Source organism: Heliangelus exortis, chromosome 10, assembly GCF_036169615.1.
Source record: "Heliangelus exortis chromosome 10, bHelExo1.hap1, whole genome shotgun sequence".
NCBI lineage: Eukaryota > Metazoa > Chordata > Aves > Apodiformes > Trochilidae > Heliangelus > Heliangelus exortis.
The window spans coordinates 12,477,213-12,497,098 of NC_092431.1; the positions used below are offsets into that span (position 1 = coordinate 12,477,213).

The 19,886-nt window shown below is 44.9% G+C and overlaps 2 protein-coding genes across 19 annotated transcripts in view; one reads left to right on the top strand and one right to left on the bottom strand.

Annotated features, from left to right (window-relative positions):
* Positions 1–19,886, top strand: part of ENOPH1 (enolase-phosphatase 1) — a 24,380-nt gene continuing 4,494 nt past the window's right edge. Inside the window, exons 1-7 of one of the 14 annotated variants that reach the window (XM_071753544.1) lie at positions 3–142; positions 3,333–3,434; positions 4,193–4,395; positions 7,841–7,973; positions 8,260–8,383; positions 9,339–9,392; positions 17,602–17,648. In XM_071753544.1, the coding sequence (XP_071609645.1) occupies positions 59–142; positions 3,333–3,434; positions 4,193–4,395; positions 7,841–7,973; positions 8,260–8,383; positions 9,339–9,392; positions 17,602–17,633 (732 nt within the window). In that variant the 5' untranslated portion in view covers positions 3–58 and the 3' untranslated portion in view covers positions 17,634–17,648. Of the gene's footprint in view, positions 143–3,332; positions 3,435–4,192; positions 4,396–7,840; positions 7,974–8,259; positions 8,384–9,030; positions 9,102–9,338; positions 11,068–11,413; positions 12,717–14,758; positions 16,017–17,601; positions 17,649–19,886 lie in introns of those variants that run through there. The other 13 variants (XM_071753540.1, XM_071753542.1, XM_071753541.1 and 10 more) reach the window with 13 other exon arrangements.
* TMEM150C (transmembrane protein 150C) overlaps positions 11,170–19,886 on the bottom strand; it is a 17,605-nt gene continuing 8,888 nt past the window's right edge. For all 5 annotated transcript variants that reach the window (XM_071753556.1, XM_071753555.1, XM_071753552.1 and 2 more), the window contains exons 3-8: positions 19,270–19,323; positions 19,125–19,157; positions 18,957–19,024; positions 16,782–16,909; positions 14,974–15,151; positions 11,170–12,903 (exon numbers count right to left, since the gene is read on the bottom strand). In XM_071753556.1, coding sequence (XP_071609657.1) covers positions 12,695–12,903; positions 14,974–15,151; positions 16,782–16,909; positions 18,957–19,024; positions 19,125–19,157; positions 19,270–19,323 — 670 coding nt within the window. In that variant the 3' untranslated portion in view covers positions 11,170–12,694. The remainder of the gene's footprint in view (positions 12,904–14,973; positions 15,152–16,781; positions 16,910–18,956; positions 19,025–19,124; positions 19,158–19,269; positions 19,324–19,886) is intronic.

Here is a 19,886-nt window from a genome sequence, read left to right on the forward strand (position 1 = left end):
GCGCCCCGTGCCGCCGCGCTACGCCGGTTAGTCCCGTGCCCCACGTGCCACTGCCGCCATGGGCGTGCTCCCGGTACCGGCGGAGGTGCGCGCCATCCTGCTGGACATCGAGGGGACCACCACTCCGATCGCCTTTGTCCAGGTGAGAACCGGAGGGGCAGGCGGCCGCAGCCTCCCCGCGCGGCTGGGAGCCCTTCTGGCTCCGTTTGCATCGTCGTGGTTATCAGGATCCCACCCCCCAACTCCCGGCAGCCTGAGAGGTCACGCAGCGCCGTCCGGATTTATGCGATTACGAGTCCCCTTCGCTGGGAGGGACTCTCCGCGGGGGAAGCGCCTTTGCCGGAGCTGAAGCCCCGCGGAGGGCAGGCCTGAGTTTCCTCCAGAAGCGTAAAACCGTGACTCATTTCCTGTGTTTTCCTGAAGAAAACACGTATCGTTTTACCGTTCTCCTGCTTCTACTGTGGGCAGGGGAACGAGGAACTATTCAGATACGGGGCAGTAAAGTACATTTGTTTCTGTGGCAGTTGGAGTGGTTTCAGCCCCATTTAGGAAGAGCCCCAGAACGTCCCTGCTGCTCAGGTGGCTGGAGATGCAGCACCTCACCCGACTTTGCTTAGATCTTGAAGTGCTATCTTGGGATTATTTGCTGCTCTTTTTCCCCTCAAAAGGGTGGTAAGTCAGATGCCTCCAGTATCACCAGACATTGCTCCAGCATGTACAGGGAGAGGATAGCACAATGTGCATCAAGTGTACTTGGTTACACTAACAGCAGATATGTATGAGGAGCTTTCCTTGCTTAGGTGAAGGCTTAAGACTATTGAAAATAGTCCCCCCGGCAGAAGCCAGGGGACCGGCAAGTCTGCAAGGCCAGCATCAGGACAAACACTGCAAATATTCTGTTACAATTCGCAGTTCTCCAACCACAGCAGGTTCTTCTCTAAGAGGTTTTTGTCCCTGACCAGACTTATGTGCTTCACAGCAGGGTGCAACTTACTTGCATTTCAGACACTGAATAGAATTCTCTCTGCTTCTGACATTTACCTGCATTTCTCCATGAGACAGTATAGTTTTTGTTGGATCTTTTTTATTGGTACTTTATGAAGGTGCTTTGTGGTCCACATGGTGGGCAGAGGGGTGAAGGCTCTTGTCAGGCATTCTGCTAACACCGTTGAACATATGAACAACCGATGACAACATGACCTACATCTTTACTGTCCATGTTCTTCAAGTGCTTTTGCAAGAAAAGCAAGAAATGTTTTGGGTTTTTTCTTGCAAAAAATTCAAGAAACTCCAGGTCTAGGTGGCATTACAGCTGCCTCACTCCCTTTGATACTTCTCAATTTAAATAGTTAGAACTCAGATTTTGTCCTAAATATCTAATGGAGCAACAAAGATGGTTATATGCAGCTTGAATCACTTTTGCTGTCATACAAGTAACATGCAATATGCCTGAGATGGTTTCCTTCCTGAAGTCTTTCTATTGCAGGAAGGCCAAATAAGTTGTTGTTCTCAATAAAACTCAGTTTGAAAATGCTTGAAACAAACTGGACTTTCACACACTTTCACAAGCACACTTGGACTTTTTAGTTAGCCCCCATAATTTTTATTTCCTTTAAAAGGTCCACTGCTGATTCTGCAGATATTTTGTTCTTTAATATTAAAGGATTTTATTTAATTCTTTATTTAATATGCAAGGTAAGGAAATAGAATGAGAGGTGATGGGTGGTTTAAGGAAAGATACCAGAAAAGACAGTATTTGGTAGCCCCTAGTTAGAGGCCACCAAGTTTTCTCTTTCACTGGGTCTGCCCTGGCACAGAAAAGTAGATGGCAGGAGAGATGTAATTTGATAAACTGCATCCCCTGGGATGTGCCACATCTTCTGTGAAGGAGCAGATTATCACTGAACTTTGTGACAGTTGTCATGGATATTGAGGAGAAAATTGACCCTGGTCCCTTGAAATCCTACAAAGCACTAGTTACAGCATGCTGTATGGGTGTCTACTGATGGTAAAAATACTGCTCTTTCTTTACTGGTTTTGACACTACTCTGAGCAGTTTCAAAGGCTTAGGAGGGCTGCTGAGCTCTCTTTGCTGGGGGCTGTTTCTCCATCCTGCCAAGCTGTGTTGGAGCAGCCATATCTGGGGCTGGATGTCACCCAGGAGCCTAGCCATATGGCAGTGAAGTGGGGTGATAGCACCCATCTCCGTGGCATGCATGGGAGATGAATAAAGCAACAGGAGCTGTGCACAGGCAGGCACAGGTCTTCTGCTAGCATCTGGAAACTCAGATGCTAACTTGCTGAAAGCTGAAGTCACAGAGAGGACTGTGTTTCCTTGCAGGATACAAAGCCTTTCTTTCACACACACATGGCCTTTTAAACTTAGTACATCATTGCCTGGGATCACTCCTGACCATCCATAAGCAGTCTGTCCTGTTGGCTGCCACCACTCCAGGTGTTACACCGGTGTCCTCTTTTGAACCACAGACCCATGCATTTGCCATTGCATCAAAGCTTTTACCCTTTTGAAATCCACTGAGTTGTGGAATACCTGTGTAAAACACAGTATTGGAATACCTGGAACGATACTATTGGAATACCTGGAAAACACAATATTGGAGTGACAGAAAATCCTGTAGTTCTGCCACCACATCATGCTCTTAGGACAACTCTTTTCTTAATTCAGTAACAAGTTAAAGGTGACATACAGTAGGGAAAAAAAAAATGTCACTGGCCATTTCTTGAGGAGAGATGAGCTCAGGTTAGTTTTCTCCTAGCACATCACAAATTTTTTCCTAATTAGTAAAAAGCTTGGTTCAGTACCCAAAGGAAGGAGCTTCCTGCCCTTCGTTTTTGTCCTGAGGTTCTTCCTACACCCAGAGATGCTGTTTCAGTGGCTGCTTGTGGCTTCTCAGTTGTGAACCCCTAATGGGAGTAATTTGTAATTATTTCTGGTTGCCCTTAGGATTACCAGGAAGGTTTGTAATTCTCCAGTAGAACTTTGGGTCATGCCAGCCATACAAGACATTTTTTTGTAAGCTCTGGAAAAGTTATCACCCACCTTTCTATACTGGGACTTGCAAGTTGCAGCTACCTATGTTTTTCTGCCAAAAAAATTCACCTGCACTAATCTTGGCCCAAGGTTGTCTCTGGTCCACAGACCAGACAAGCACCCTAGGCAGGCAGTTTCATAAGCTGCAGTATGGTAAGGGAAGCTAGAGTGGAGGAAATAATCATACACACCAGCACGTGCAAACACTTGTTTTAAAAGCAAGTCAGCTTTACCTCTGCTAGGTTGAAGGAGCTGCCTGATTTTTTTTATGTGCTGCCAGGACACCTTGTTCCCTTACATCAAAGACAACGTGAGGGAGTATCTGCGTGCTCACTGGGAGGAGGAGGAGTGTCAACAGGACATCGGACTTCTCAGAAAACAGGTTAACAGAGCTAGCATGTCTCTGGGTTTTCATGGCATGCCTGAGTCACTCAGACTCCCCAGTCATGCCACACAAACCCATACCTCTTTTTGTCCTTCTATGGGAGCTGTTGCCTTGATGAGCTTATTCTCCCCCACCCAAAACTTAGGGTTGTGCTCCAGGAAGGGATGGGGCTTGGTAGGCAGCAGCTCAGCTGCTTGCTTCAGCTTGACTTGGTCTTCCCGGTCCTCAAGCAAGCATCAAACCACAGCTTTACAGCTTTGTGTCTGCCCTGTGCCTTTCTCTTGCTGGATCCGCCACCTCCAGCTTCCAGATGCCTGTTTGGGAAGCAGCCTGGAGGAATGACAGAGTACCTCTCCCACACAGGGCACTCCTGCCTCTGTACAGGGACACAGCATCAATTTGAGACCTGTTGTCTGAAGCCAACAGATGCATTTGCTTCTTTGCCTTTATTTCAGTAATTAAATACTAAGCAAGTGTAATTCTCATTGCAGTACTTACAATGCAGCAACAGCAGTGCTAGTTGTTGGGTTTGGAAAGTATAATTCAAACAAGTGTTGCCAGACCATACTGAAGTCTGAATTTCCCATTAAGAAAAGCATTCAGATAATGATGTACCTCTTCATGTGAAGAGTAGTTGAAGCTATGTCCTGCAAAAGAGGTGCATTGATGCAGATGTTAGACCCCTTTCCTAAAGTGAGATGTTGAGTCCATGCCACCTCTTTCCTCACCTCTTTTTTATCATGGATGATTTCTAGGCTCAGGAGGACTGCAGCTTGGATGGGGCTGTGCCAATCCCTTTGGAGAGTGGAAGTGGGGAAGAGGAGCTGGAAAAGGTTATCCAGGCGGTTGTAGACAATGTTCTCTGGCAGATGTCTCTGGACAGGAAGACCACAGCACTGAAGCAGCTGCAGGGTCACATGTGGAGGGCAGCCTATGCAACTGGGCACGTCAAAGGAGAGTGAGTAATTGTGTGCCCTTTTCCATGGGGCTGGTATAAGGTGTATCTTTCCTAGATGTCTGCTAGCAGAATAGCTGCATAAGCTGTTCCTGGAAACCACCCCATGTACAAATGCAAACAGGATTACTACCTTGGTAGAGAAGCCAATGCCGTTAAGTCCAGTCATGGCTTAAGCCCAGGCCACTGCTATTGAGGAACCAGCAGAAAACTGTATATCAAAGTTGATCAGACAGTGAAACACAAATTGATTGAACTTAATCTTTGGATCTAGGCAACCAAGGATCTACAGTAGCTTTGGAACTGACCAAGTTTTTCTTGGTTCCCACGGAGAAGATGACAGGGGGGTGAGACTGTTTCTCCTTAAGGAGTAATTGGCATGTACATGCTGGGGAGCAGTCAGTTCTCAACCCACTGGGAAAGGACAATAAAGGAGATGAGGACTGAGAAAGAGAACATGATAATTGAAGCATGACACGGAATGATTCTGCTCCCATGATTGGTGGAACATTCCCCTGGGACAACTATTTTCTGCATTAAGAATTCAGAAAATGCCTCAGTATTTCAGGCCAGAAAGCCAGTGATGTCCTGGGCTGCATCAAAAGAAACATAGACTGCTGGTCGAGGGAGGTGATTCTGTCCCTCTGCTCTTGTGCGACCCCACCTGGTGTACTCTGTCCAGTTCTGGAGTCCCCAACATAAGAAGGACATAGAGCTCCCGCAACATGTCCAGAGCAGAGCCACAAAAATGCTCTGAGGTCTGGAGCACCTCCCCTGTGAAGCCAGGCTTAGAGAGTTGGGGTTGTTCATCCTGGAGAAGAGGAGGCTCCAGGGTGAGCTTATAGTGACTTTCTAATATCTGAAGGGAAAAGAAACCTGTGATAGGGCTTTTGACACGGATGTGTAGTGAGACAAGGGGAAATGGTTTCAAATTTGAAGAGGGGAGATTTATCTTAAGTATTAGGAGGAAATTCTTTACTATGTGAGTGGTAAGACCCTGGCACAGATTGCCCGGAGAAGCTGTGGCTGCCCCCTCCCTGGCAGTGTCTCAGGCCATGTTGGATGGGGTCTTGAGCAACCTGGGCTGGTGGGAGGTTAGGGTTGGAACTAGATGATCTTTAATGTCCCTTCCAAGCCAAACCATTCTGATTCCATGATTTTTCTTGGAGATGCCTGATGACAGGACAGGAGATGACAGGCAAAACTCTGAGCATGGGCATTTTTTGTCACATGTGGGTGACAGTGGCACAGGTACCCAGAGGAGTTTTGACATCTCTGTCCTCAGTAGTGCTCAGAACTGATCTGGATGTGGCCCTGAACAACCTGCTGCAACTAGACCTGCTCTGAGCAGAAGTTAGGACTGGGTGGCCAGGTATTGTCCAGACTAAACTCTTCAGTGACTGCATATTTACCTGTAGGCAACATTTTAAAATTTTCAGTTATTGTTTAAAATTTATGGGATTTTTGATACAGGTCCTACAAATCAATGTCTTAGCATGGTAGTATTATAATACATTTAAAATACATATATTATTATAAATTTAAAATTTACTTTTCCTTTTGAAAATGCAAAAGTAAATAAAAGGTCTCTCACAATGCACTGTACTCACAGTGTACATCCCCATATAGGAGTCTGACTGTATGCATTTTGGAGAATAATGGCAATCTGTGAAAACTCATTTAAGTTTCAGATACTAATAAGCAGAATAATTGCATTGTACACTCAAACAGACTAGGAAAAAGAAGGCGCTGTTCAACCCAGGTGTCTAGTCCAAATATTTTTTAAACTTGAATCAAGACTGTGTAATCAAAGTACTTTCATAAATCTATACACTCTCATGAATCATCTACCTCATAATTCTTAATAATGAGAATGTGAAAAGGACCTAGAAGTACTCACAAAATAATTTCCTATTTTTTGACAAATTTCTCTACAGACAACTCAGCATATGAAAATATGAGAGTGGCTGGGAGTTTCTGCAGGTGCTGTACAACCTCCAAATATTTTCAGCTGACACCAGGGACATATAATAAATAACTATGAAGAAAAAGTGAAATACATAACCTAATAAGGCCCTGAGCAGATGGCCAAGAAATTGGAGATTAAGAAAGAGCCAGCTGATTGCTGCAGGTCTGCAAAACTCAGTCCAGCACTTCCATTTGAATCTATTTGGAGCCCTCTTTCTTCAGGCGCTCAGATACTCAGAACCACTTTTCAGAGCAATACCTCTGGGCGTTGGTCCAAGTGGCTACTCAGAGCTGTGTAGTGCAGGTGGGAAGGCTGCAGTTTGGACAAAACTCTGTTCCCTGCAGATTGTACCTCCTTCATCTCTTCTCTCCACACTTCTGCCATGTCAAACTCAAATCCTGTCCCTGCTCTTCCAAGGTTGATTGTAACCTTATCAATCCCATTTCATGTGTTATCGAGGGATATGTGTTATTGTCCCTCTTGAGCATCCTCTAGCCTTCAGTTTCCATAGGTACATGGGTCATCTTTTGAATGTCCTTTGCATACAAAGGGCTTTTACATGCATGTAAATGCAGCACTGGAAAGGTTTCATAATATAAAAGAGAAGGGTATGAGGTAATCAACAGGCATATCCATCAGCAGTTGCCTTGGATTTGGTCCTTCCCTCTCACAGCTTTGCTTCCCACTTCTGGGCTTGGTTTTGGGCAACTATTACCCAGAATTTAGATGGAGCTTACATTTGGAGACCCATTAGTCTATTGCTAGACTGTTATCTTGCCTTCACTCTGCAAGACCTGAAGAGTAAGGGCGGGGATGCTGGTGCCTAATAAATGGGAGCAGGTTTACCTTCTGTGGTGCTAGCCAGGGACACATCTGGCCCATGAATACTACTGTCCAACCTGACCAGATTGCTGAATACAGAAGCTTTGACCTCAGTCACTTAGGGTACACTCCTTTCCCAAGTTGTTGTCTGTTTTCAAACAGTTTTACTGAGTGCTGCTCATTCAGCTCCTGCAGCTGCAACCTCCTTTTAACTCCTCTTATGCATGGTTAGAGCCTGAACCTGTGGGATAGATTTACCCCATATAGATGCAGTTTACAGCCAAAGCTCTTACTAACAGGGAAACCTTTGTAGCTTGCAAGGCAGGTGGGACTCAGGATATAAGAGTCTGTTTTTTCTGTACCTTATGCCTGTGGCTAGTGGGAAGTTGTCATTTTTCCCAAACTTTCCTCTCACCTCAAAACTGAAGGGGCTGGAGAAACTCCAGCCAAATGTCTGAAACAGCTCATCTGAGCTGCTTGGTTGACTGAAGCTAAGAATCTCTTACCTGCTGGTGAAATAGACTCCCCAAGTCCAGAAGCCCTGAGCAGATTGAGAATGAAGTCCCTTTGCAAACTAATGGGATAGTTGCCACAGCGCCTGGCATCCCTCCCAGGGCCTCTGGGTTTGGTCTTACCCACTGTCCTGTTTTGCTCCAGAATCTTCAAGGATGTGGTTCCAGCCATCCGGAAGTGGCGGGAAGCAGGGATGAAGGTCTATGTCTACTCCTCAGGCAGCGTTGAAGCCCAGAAACTTCTGTTTGGATACTCTACAGAAGGTGATATCCTAGAGGTAGATAACTTTATCACCTTCCTTACAGCTTCTCCCTCTGCAGAGCACTTTCCTCCCACAGCTGACCTTGCTGTAATGCTTTGTGAACAGAGTCTGGAACAGGAAGATAGGGCAGTTGGTTTGATGCACTGGAGTTTAGCTCAGACATTTGAGTATGATAGCATGGCTGCATCAGCTCTCCATTCCTGTGGTAGAAAGCTAAGGGGACATCTTGCTGAGGAGCAAGGCTTAGCCCTGTTCTTTAGGTGGCACTCAGCAACTGTCTTTGCTTTTCTCTCTCTTTCAGCTCTTTGATGGCCACTTTGATACCAAAATAGGCGCCAAGGTAGAAAGTGAGAGCTACAGAAGGATTGCTGCCAGTATTGGGTGTGCCACCAACAACATCCTCTTCCTGACAGATGTCCCTCGAGGTAGGTGGCCTGCCAGTCCTCCTGGCTCTTGCATGTGTGAGGGAGGCAGGTGCTCTTTAAATATGTGCTACTGCCTTGTCACAAGCACCCCAGAAATGCCGCAGACCACCTCGCTTCAGTGGCATCCCCCCTGCCTTGCTCCTTCCTTACACATCTCACACAGCAAGCAAGGAGAGACTCCTGAAGTGGATTGAAGCATTTGCTGAAGAAGTTACAATACAAATATGGTCAAGTAGTAGTTTCATGCTCAGGGAAACAATGTCTGCTGTGCTGCTACAAGGCACGTGGGATGGCTAGGTGGCTGGTTCTTTGTGCCACGTACATTTAGGTTGTGTTCAGCACTAGGAAAAGATTGCCAAGACTTGAACCCTGGCAAGCCAGGCCTGGAAAACTGTAAAGCTGATTTAATTTCATGCCTTTGCTGAGAACATGTTTCTGGCAGAAATGACACTACTGGACTCTGCTCTCAGTCAAAGCCAGCTCAGTCTCCAGGAGTTCGCCCTTACCTCCTCCCCATCAGCAGAGCTGATGAAGTTCACAGTTGCCTCCTTTTCCCTTTATCATCTTCATGTGGTCTACTGCTGTGCTCACGGAGAAGTGACTCCCAGTGGGGAGGCTGTTGGATTTGCTAATGCTTCTTTTGACAGGAATTAAGCTGCCAATGCATGCTGCCTGCAGGGTGCTTTGGACAGCCACCAGCTGAGAGAGGGAAGGAGACAGCAAGGTAGCCAGCTCCGGTCCACTCACATTATGTGGCAGCTACAGTCATCCATAGCAAGTCTGCTGGGAGCTGATCTAGAGCCCTGCAGTGCCACATGCAAGCACTGCTCTCTCACTCTCAACCTTTCATTCTCAATCTGGCACTTCAGATTTTTGGGGCATCTCTAAGTCTTGAAGTTCCTCACTGGAGAGATCAGTAAGCACATCTGATCATCTCTCCCCACCTCTGTTTCAGAAGCAAATGCAGCTGAGGAAGCAGATACTCATGTGGCAGTGGTGATCAGACCAGGTAATGCAGGACTGACGGACGATGAGAAATCATATTACAGCCTCATCTCATCTTTTGCTGAACTTTTCCTGCCTTCCTCCACTTAGGGAAAGTGGAGCACACACAAAAGACTGCGTTTTACCTGGATGGTCCTTGTGTAAATTAGGTAACTTCGTCCATAATCAGAATTTAAAACCAAACCCACATCATCTCTTGAACCCATGACTAGGGCAGGCTAATATAGATAGAAAGTATGGTGTAGGGTTCCTTATGCCCTACTGTTCCTCCTCTTTACCAGCTAGCTCAGGGCATATTTCTTTCAGACACACCCATTGAAATCTGGTGCTGAGACACCCCATGACAAGCTCCATCATTTTTAGAAACAGTTTGCAAACAAGATACATGTTTCCCTGTCCCAGAGGGACCTAAGGGGACCATGAGGACATATGAGCTGCAGATGAAGTTGCTGGCCAAGTCAAAACTTTAAAAGCTAGGGTTAGGATGAGCAATGAAAAATGCCAAACGTGGACATTAACATACAGTATGTTTGGGCTGTCAGAGAAAAAAAACCAACACTCCTTGCTGCAGACAGGCTCTTTAGACTAGGAATCTTGGTACAGGTCTAGGTACAAAATAGTATAACTAGCAAATGTTATCTGCTCTTACATAGCTCTATTACATAGCCAGCCCACCAAAATGAAGTAGAGTGTATATATAAATACAGATTTTAAAATGTAATTCTTGCCCCACCCCAATGCTGTGTCGTGGTCCTGGACCATGAGATCCAACTGGCTGAACACTTTAAGTCAGCATGACTGCGTTTCTAAGGCATCTCCCTTAGCAGTGGCCCATGGAACACCTCAGCCAGCATCACAATGTCAGAAGTCCATAACACTGTTCAGCTGTGAGCAAACCTTCAAAAACAACTACTCTTGAGGGACAGATACTTCTGCATTTAATGGGAATTAAAACCCTGACCTTTTCATCTATCCTACCTTAGCTGTGGCAGTTTAATCATAGTCACGGAGCCTTTCCTAATGTAATAAATAAAAACATCACTGATTTCATTGTGTTTACTGCACCCCAGTATTTAGTCTTCCTGTCTATCACCAGTTATTTCAGCATCTAAAAGCAAATCTCTTTAACCTGTGGACTCTGTTTTCCTGCTTTCGCCCTCTTAGTCGTTTCTTTAAGGCAGACAAACCTGTCCTCCCAAGGAAGCTGTCTGACCCCCTTGACTGTTGTAACAATTTCAGTAGGAGCTCAGTGGGGGTGCAGGAGTGAGAGCCACAGCTAAGTTGTATCTAGTAAGTGGAGGCAGAGGCAGTCTGAAACCCCAATTCCCTGCTGCTTGCATTTTGTGGATGGATGTCACTTGCTACTTACTCATTTCTGCACGATTGCTCTTGACCTTGCCCTCACACGTGACTGAAACAAAATACTAACAAGTGTACCGCCTTCCCGAGCTATGATCTACATCTACAGTTGTCCCTGTTGAGGGTGACTGCTGTGTAGAGACTAAGCAAGAGATGTACATTTTTGGAGGAAACCACATCAAGCCAGCCTTACCCTTTTAAAACTTTGGTGGTAGCAGATAAGGCTGCGAGCAGCCAGTCCGCATCCACCTTTCTGGGCTGTGTAATGATTGTCATTCTCTTCCTACCACTGTTAAAATAAATGTATCTGCATGGCTGAACATGGCTTCCTGAATTTTAATCATGACACGTAAAATACCTCTTGTTTTGCCTTTGTTATCAGAAATCTATGCGTGGAGTAGAGGATAAAAATAAAAATCACATTCTCCATAAAAGCACTTTATTTAGTGGCCATCAGTTGTCATTTAGTTGTACTGAAATGTGCTGTCAGAAACACTAAAAAATTTACAGTTATCGTGAAAACCTGAAGTTCCGTTTGGATTGCATACACAACACAGATGCCCAAGAAAATATTTTGGCCCACAGAAGATAGAGTAAATGACTATCTGAAAGCTTTCTGCTTCCATTAGTTCTGACAGAAGATTTTTCAAATGTTTCTACTTTCAGAAGAGGTCTCTGACCTTTGCAGAAGACCGAATGTGCCTTTTCCCTCCTTCAGATGTGCCAGAGCATGATCTGAGTTCCTCTTGGCCATTGTTTTAATTTCTGCCTATTTTGCTGCAGCTCGTTCTGCTTTATTTTGCTCAGACAACATGCCAACCTAAGCTGAACCTGACTCAGAAGGAAACAGTTCATGAGAAGCGACTCCCATCACTCCCCTGTCCAGCCAATACAGCAGCCTTCCCAGAATCAGGTTTTCAAGCAGGGGCTTTGAGCTCCCACTTTTGCTTTCAAAACAGACTTTCTGTTTGAAAACCTGCCTTCAGGAAGGGAGAAATCTGGTTCTGCTGTTCCCTTCCTTCAGGGGACCTGGGCATCCTCAGGGCACCTCTGGCCTGTAGGCTGTATCACCCAACCGCCAGAACAGAACTGACTCCCTGCACCTCAGAAGCCTGCTTAACCTTGTGGCAGATTCCACTCAGGAGAACTGCCCATTGCGAAGGGGTCCAGGCCTAGCGTTAGTATGTTTGACAAAAATGCACAAGGCGCAAAACAAAACTCTATGTCCAGAACCACCTGCAGTTCTGTTCTGATTGCAAGCAAGCCCAGTGTCTTTAAAACAATGTGTACAAAAAAAATAAAAGGTTTTAAATTATTACACACAATATGTGGTGGAAGCACTACACAATTGAAAGGAGCAGCCTTTTTGGAGTCATCTTCAGATCATACCAATGTTTCCATCTTAACTTCACTTCCACTAGTCCCTGCTGTAGAGTTTGAAATGTGAAGACGAGCACAGCACTGCACTGGGCCATCTCCTCTGGCTTGGGAACCATCTGCCCAAGGCAGCATCAGCCAAGTCTTCCTTCCTGATCATAGCACAGTTTCTCCCAAACTCAGCTCCTGAAGACTCTTAGTGTCTGAAGAAGTCAATTTCCTTTCTACCTTCCTCTTCGGACCAGGCTGATGAGTGGCTGTCTTGGAGGGCCATCATGAGGACTTGCTGTTGAATGTTTTGAACAACAGGAGTGACAGAGCCACTCAGAAAAAGTCACTGCTAGCACAAGCTGAACAGGTTGTGCTCTCTCATGCTGCCGCTGAGAAAGATCCATTCCTCTTCCAGCAGACAACTATTTTTGTTTGGCTCTTAATGAGACAGCCATTCTCAGAGCCCTTTGGCAATGCGATCATGATTACACATGAAAACAAACTCTTCAAAAAGTGTAAATGAGGTCATGTTTAACCCATGAGACCATAACTGCTCCCCACCCCCAGCCACAGGACAGGCTACACCTGATCTGTCTGGTACTCAGAAGCTTCCGATAAGCTTTCAGAAAAGCTCAGAAAGTTTTCCTGGTACTCAGAGCAAACGATCTCAAATCTGTAGTGCCTGAACTCCACTGCAAAGGTGCCAAAGTAGCACAGGAAGCACATCGCCACACCCCATTGGATCCTGGAAGCATGCATGTGGATGCCCTGTGCCATAAGGATGAAATCTGGAAGAGGAAAGTCAAGAAAAAACTAATGGGAACAGATACATCAACCAGGATGAGAGAAACTCAACAGGGTAGACAATAAAATCATAACCAAAGTAAGTCATGTGTCAGTCAACCCAGCTAGCCATCATTAGGAGAGCATGAATATTGTGCCAGAAGGATGTCACAGAGCACAGCAGCTCTCCTATACAGACCAAGGCTTCCTGATCCCAGTTCAGGCTGATAAATATTGACTAAATATCCAACTAGCTAGTGACAGAGCTAGTAAGTTAGGCATCTGTCTGTGGGCCCCTGCCTGCCAGGAGCCTCCCAGTGGAAACTGGATCAGATCTCTGGATCACCTTTCAACCTACACTGTGCAATCTTTCATTCTCTTCAGATCACCGGCAAAATCATCCCTTTCTGTGAAGTAAGGAAGCATCTGTCTCCATATTAAGGCATGTTATACTGAAAGGAAAATAAAAAGTGCGTTAGAGCCAGAAACTGTCCTCCTGGCTCACGTACCCATGTGTTTGGACTGCAGTACTGCCTGGCATCAGCATCTCACTGCTGTGCCTCAAGTTCTGTTGGAGTACTCCAATAAAAGCAATTTTCAGCTCCCTTAAAGCAGAGGACACCTTCCTGAGCCAGACACCTGCTTTAGACCAGTGGTTATCTCCTCTAAACCTACTGTCTCTCCTGGCTCTCAGGAATCCAAGAATGCATGATCACACATCTTCACAGGTAAAACAAACAAACAACCTCTCCCATGCTTAATTGCACAAAACAGGTAATCTGAGACTTTTCATCTGAGGCTTCATTTCAGCCAACAGCATTCTGTGCCTGGCTTTAAGGATCTTCTGCTTTCCCTGTAGCACAAGGGTTATGCAAAAGTTTCATGGAACGAGGATACAGTCCTAATCCTTTACAAAGGCAGAGGGAATGGGACTCCTGCCTCAGCCTGCCCCCTCTTCACAGAGGGCCCAAAGCCTTAAGTGCCAAGCAGACAACTGAGGAGGGCTGTGAGCACCTACCTTGGAGCAGCTAAACCCTGGCTTACCCAGCTGCTCCTGCTCCCAGCCTGGCAGAAACCTCTGAACTCAGCAGTGCTGCAAGAACACAGCCCAACTCCTCACATGCATCTCCAGCAATACCCTGAAAGAGCTATGGGCTTGGGGCAAGGCATGGAGGGCAACACCAAAAGAAGCAGGCAAACTCCCACACTGCATACACCAAAGCATGATACTTAGCTACAAAAGAAAGCTTAAGAGGTGACAGATGGTACATCTTGCCAGCAGTCTGCTATTCCTCTGGACACTAACTGAAATGTTCAAAACTAGCCAAGTGACTAAAGAATTGTTTTGAGAATAGGCTGTTCCACAACGAGGGGGACTAACTTATTCCTCACTATTTATTTCTGCCCTCTTGCTTATTCCAGCACTAACTTTGATGCCACTATGCAGTGAATGCATCCACCCTAAACAAACATCCAGGGCTGAAATGGGACTGACAGGCACAAGGTGGACAGGAAGTCACACGTACATCCAGTTGGAGTGACCACAGATCTCACAGTTCAAATCCCATTTGTAAAGCACGTAGTCTTACCCAAAGTCCACATGACCCAGCAGGCCTTTAATGGGATAATCACCTTAAAAGGCAGAGCACCTTTTAAGCAGGGTGCACAACACCATAGCATTTCAACAGATAAAAATCTCATCTTCAGAAACCTGATTACCTGTCTCCTTCCTTTGTTCTTCTGAGAATCTTTATATTTTGCATAATCTTAAATGCTACTATGTTGGTAAACAGTGGTACAGTCAAGCCACATAGTCAATACATCAATATTGTAACCACTTTGGATATTGCTATGTTTCAGAAAATTTTATGAATGAAGTGAGCCCATCTGTGAAGCAGCTGCATACTGGTAAAACACAAATAGCAAAATGAGCCAAGCATAGAATCAAGCCATGAAGACAAGCTGAGAATCATTCCTAAATGCTTCGAGATCCTAAGACAGATGTGAGAAGAGCCAGTATTCCCTGCTGCAAAGAATGTCAGACACGTATACCAGGGAGCATGAGAAAAGGATACAGAGCACCACACAGAGGGTGATGCTGGCAGACAGGGCAACTCGTGGAATCCCAGCCTTCCGTCCCTCATTCTTCAGGTTGATCTTGAGGGTAAGGACAGACTGGATCCAGCACGCCAAGGTTCCAAAGCCAAATGTCAGCGATGTGCCCACATTGTGGATCTCCTCATCGATGGAAAGCTAAGAATAAACAAAATGGTGATTGTTTGGATGCAACAGGAATTATCTGCTAGCCACCTTGGATTGCTGCTGGGGTGGGACAGAGGAGATTGGGAATCATCAGGGTGTAAGACAGAGACTCTATCATTTTTTCTGGCAGATGTGTAAGGTGTAACATAACCAAGGTGAGTTGCCTGCTGTCACAGTCAAGCAGATCTTCTGCCCAAAGCCCATGCACAGTGGAAAAGGCAGTTGCTTGCAGCCTATCTCTACAGCTCCCTGGCAAGACTTACCAGTCCACAACTCAGAAATAAATCGTGGCTTGATATGATGGCCAGGGCAGGCAAGGACAACTCAATGGAGTTGAGAGAAGTCTGGGCAACCTTCAGTGCCAGCTGCATGGAGCACTGCTGCCTAGGGCAGAGGGTAGCCAGAGTCCTGACAACTCCATTGAGCTAGCATAAGCCAAAACACAGACACCTGCTTCTGGGTTGCCACCAAAAAACTTGACTGTTCCCTCTTCTGCCCATCCTTGACCCATCCTTGGGTTCTGAAACAATATGAACCCAACCCCTCTAGAATGCTTCTATGTTCCTTGGGGTCCCATGTCTCAAGGAGCTCAGTGAGTGCAATACTGCAATGCAAAAGGACAGCCAGGTTCAAGGAGCTAGAATATGCAAAGAGATTCCTTGAGGCAGCAAATCCATTTAGAAAGCCAAGCATGGAACAAGACATAAGCTAAACAATTTCCATTTTCCCTGTGCCTCAGAGTCTTTTCTAGAAAGGAAACCATCTGTAATTCCTCCCTGCAGTCTTGATTCCTGTTTGGTGATATAAAAAATTCCCATTAAACACGATGGAATCTACAATCTAACAGTCTAGTTAACTGTGTCTCCACTGTTTTTCTCCCTCTCTTTCCCTTGAGGTTTTTTTCAAGGGTAGGTACCAATCATACTAGAGGCAAAAAAAATGATTGAACTGCCTTTCCCAAGGTAGCTGGCACTGCAGGCAGACTCACAGCCTATAACAAACTCAGTCTATAATTTTCCAGAAATATGATTTAATGCCTCAGTCAGCTTAGCAGTCAGACAGGAAAAAGGATTGCTTTGATGGGTTAGCAAAAGATACAAGTAACTAACAAAGAGGGGATAACTAGTTCAAAATTTATAACCAGGCATGATTCAAAGTATCCACTTTTCAATATCAATCATTTGCTTTGAGGAGTGAAACAAAGGAGAAAAAGGAGGAACAAAGGTTGAAACGGAGTCCTACACAGCAACCTTGTGGCACTGACAGCTTGTTTTTTTGCATTATGCTGCAAAACAGATGAAGATTTCGAGGAACCTCATCCAGGCACCTGTCACATTAGGAGTATTCTCTGCTCTGGCTGTCAGCAGGTCAAGTGTAAGCATGCAGGTGCAAATCCGTCTGGGAATACATGAAAAAATACTGGGCCCTTCATCTTATCATGTCACTGGGGCCATGTAAGTGACAAACAGTGGTGACAGAGCAGCTACAAGGAGGGCTTGGGCAGCTAGACATATTGTCTCTGAAGCTCACATCACAGGTAGTTCAAAGACCTAACCAGATCTGCTAGAAAAGCAGAAACCTCACAGCACAGACACTGAGGTCCAAGCCTGGAGTGCAGTACCTGAAAGTTGCCGAGCAGGGTCATCCCAAAAGAGGCCAAGCACAACGCCACCAGGCCACTGACATTTAGCCAAGGGTTTAGCACCTTTGGCTTCATCTGAATGAACCGCAGGACAGCCATGACAAGCACTGAAAAGGAAATGGAATATAAGGTGCATCATTAGATAGAACATGCTACAGTAAACACGTGGCTGTGGCTTCATTGACCCCTCACCTTTGCACCCAGAGGGGAGAGCTCCTGCAAGCTGGCTTGCTCAGTGCTTCTGCATGGCCCCCTCCCACTTAATCATGGACAAGACTACACACAAGAAGCATTTCTCTTGTAATCCAATACACTGAGCTCCCATGCTTCCTCTTCTGATGTTTCCTCTAGGAGCTGAGGGAAAGAACACCTTCCTGTTTGCCTGAGAAGCTCCTAGCACATACTCTATCAGACAGATGCCATGCATTGACATGAATGGAGCTGGGATTGCATCAAGTTTCACTAATGAGCACTGAGCACTCTTGGAGGAAGTATGTGAAATCCCACCTGTATTAGAAAACGTATGAACAGCGCACTTGTTTTCTCTAGGTTTTACCATAATGCCCATTGCCTCTTCTCTTCCTCTGGAAGAAGTTGCTAGGGCCACTAACTTAAGCCAAAATATTGAGCTGATTTTCCATAAAGACTGTGAGACAATAGCTCCCTTTAAGCTTACAATTAGCCCAAAAGCCAATATAGTACTTGACATATATGATACATGTATGTTATCGCATACATGATGTTATGATAGGACATAACCCCAAGACATATTCATATAGTATATTCCTGCTCTCCCTAGGGGATTCTGCATGGAACAACACAGGAAGCTAATCAGTTGAAATTCAGAAGTGATTTAAACCAGACTGCTAAAAAGCAATTTAGTTGAACAGGGAAATTTGCTGGGTGATGCCAAAAACTTTTTTTGTGCTTATGCTCAAACTGGTAGCAGGTGGTGACCAACAATGCTGGTGACCAGTTGCCAGCCAGTTGTAGCCCCCATCACTTACAACTCTTTGAGTCCTGCAGCCAGTTCTTCACCAGCACACCATGAACTCACATATCCCTCAGTTGGACAACATGCCCAGAAGGATGCTGTGAGGGACCGCATCAAAAGCCTTACTAAAATCCAGAAAATCTACATCCACTACCACCTCTTCATCCAATAGGTGGGTAACCTTATCATAGAAGGTTATCAAATTAATTAAACAGGACTTTCCCTTTGTGCATCTATACTGACTATGCCTGACAATTTATTTGTTCTTTTAATAGTACCCAGTATAATCACCATAATTTTTCCAGGAACTGAGGTTAGACTAAGAAGTCTTTAGTTCTCTAGATCTTCCCTCATGCCCTTTTTGTAGATTGGAATACCACTGGAATAACATTCCTGTCAGCAGGGACCTCCCCAGACTCCCAAGATACATAGCAGATGGTCAAAATGGCTCCTGCCATAACATCTGCTAGCTCCTTCAGTACTCTGGGATGAATCTCATCCCCCACGGACTCGTGAATATTCAGCTGATACTCCTGGTCCCTTACAGTTTCAGTGTCGACAAACAGAAAGTCACTGATTCCCACACTTGTGGTACTCCAACTCAGGGAAGCTGGCAGCCCAAGGTCTATAAACATTACTAAAGACTAAGGCAAAAAAAAAAAAGCATTGAATGCCTCTGCTTTCTGTCTATCTTTATTAGTCATGTGGCCATCTTCAACAAGTAGCAGTCTAACGTTTTTTTTAGACCTCTTCCTATTAACATACCTTAAAAAGCCCTTGTTATCTGAAACAACACTGGCAAGTTTCAACTCTGAGTTTTGCCCTTTCATGTGTTCTCCTTTCATATTCAAACCACGGCTCTCTAATCTTGCTGCAAAGCCTGACCTCACTATCTCATAATAATAGCACACACCAAAAACCTCCATAAAATGAAAAGTCACACAGATTCAAGGCTAAGATGAGACAATTAAAAATGTGATAATCAGACACCAATAAAGTTTAAATGTATCCACCTTAATTCTGTCTTTCTACAGATAAAAACAAAATAATACAACCTTAATCAGATTCAAGAACAATAGGTATGAGGTAATAATTATGTTTTAGTGTCTTCTTAAAACAAATTACAAGAGAGAAAGAAACATTGCCCTTGTGGTTCCTACCTAGAAATGCTGCCATGTTCATGACTTGGCTAAACACACAGCTTGCAGGAGGTGCATCGCCTGCAATACTTGGAAAATACAAAGTGTATCATTGTAACTCTAGGCTGGGAAAGACACAAATAACACTGATCAGTAAAAACAGTAATTGGAAGAAAATAATTCACTTACCTTATATAAGGTGGTCTTTTGGAACCAGGTTTCCTAAGACACATAAATGCATAGCATTCAAGATTTTCTTTCCCATCTAGCTTTCATTGTTTTATTATTTCATATAAACAAGTGATTGAAAATAAAGCCCGCAACCAGCTCTTACCTATCTGGTACATTCAGCGGGAGAACTTTGTTATCTTCCACTGCTATGAAGTACCTGCCAAAAAAAAAAACCAACAAACCACCTCATCATGGCTTCAATACCAAATATCTCTCAAACAGTATATTAAGTGTCTCAAAGTTCACTGCCAGGGTCTGCTGGAGGCAACTGTGTTTCTCTCTCTGCTTAAGTAGTCAGTTTTGCTCACCAGCCTCACTATGTGCCTTTGTGCTGCATCTGTTTTGCATTGTCAGGTACACAAACAGGGTCACCAAACTGAGCTGCCTTAAAAATAACCAAGGGTAATATTTTAATTTTTGAGTCATTTGGCTCATCTGGTTTATTATGGTATGGTCCCCGTCTGCGAAAACTATTTTAAAACAAACAGAGAAGATGGGACAAGAAGAAAAACAAACAAAAAGGGTCAGACAAATGGTTTAAGCTGCCCCTGCTGCTGAAAAACAACATCCACAGACCACAGCCAAAGCCATATCCTACAATAACTGCTTCTCAGGCTGAGCATAGCTTCTGAGGGCACATTTAATGCTCCCAAATTCATGCTGCAGTTGTCTGCCTGCATGATTGGAGAGACACTAGCTCAAGCAAATTCATGTCTTCTG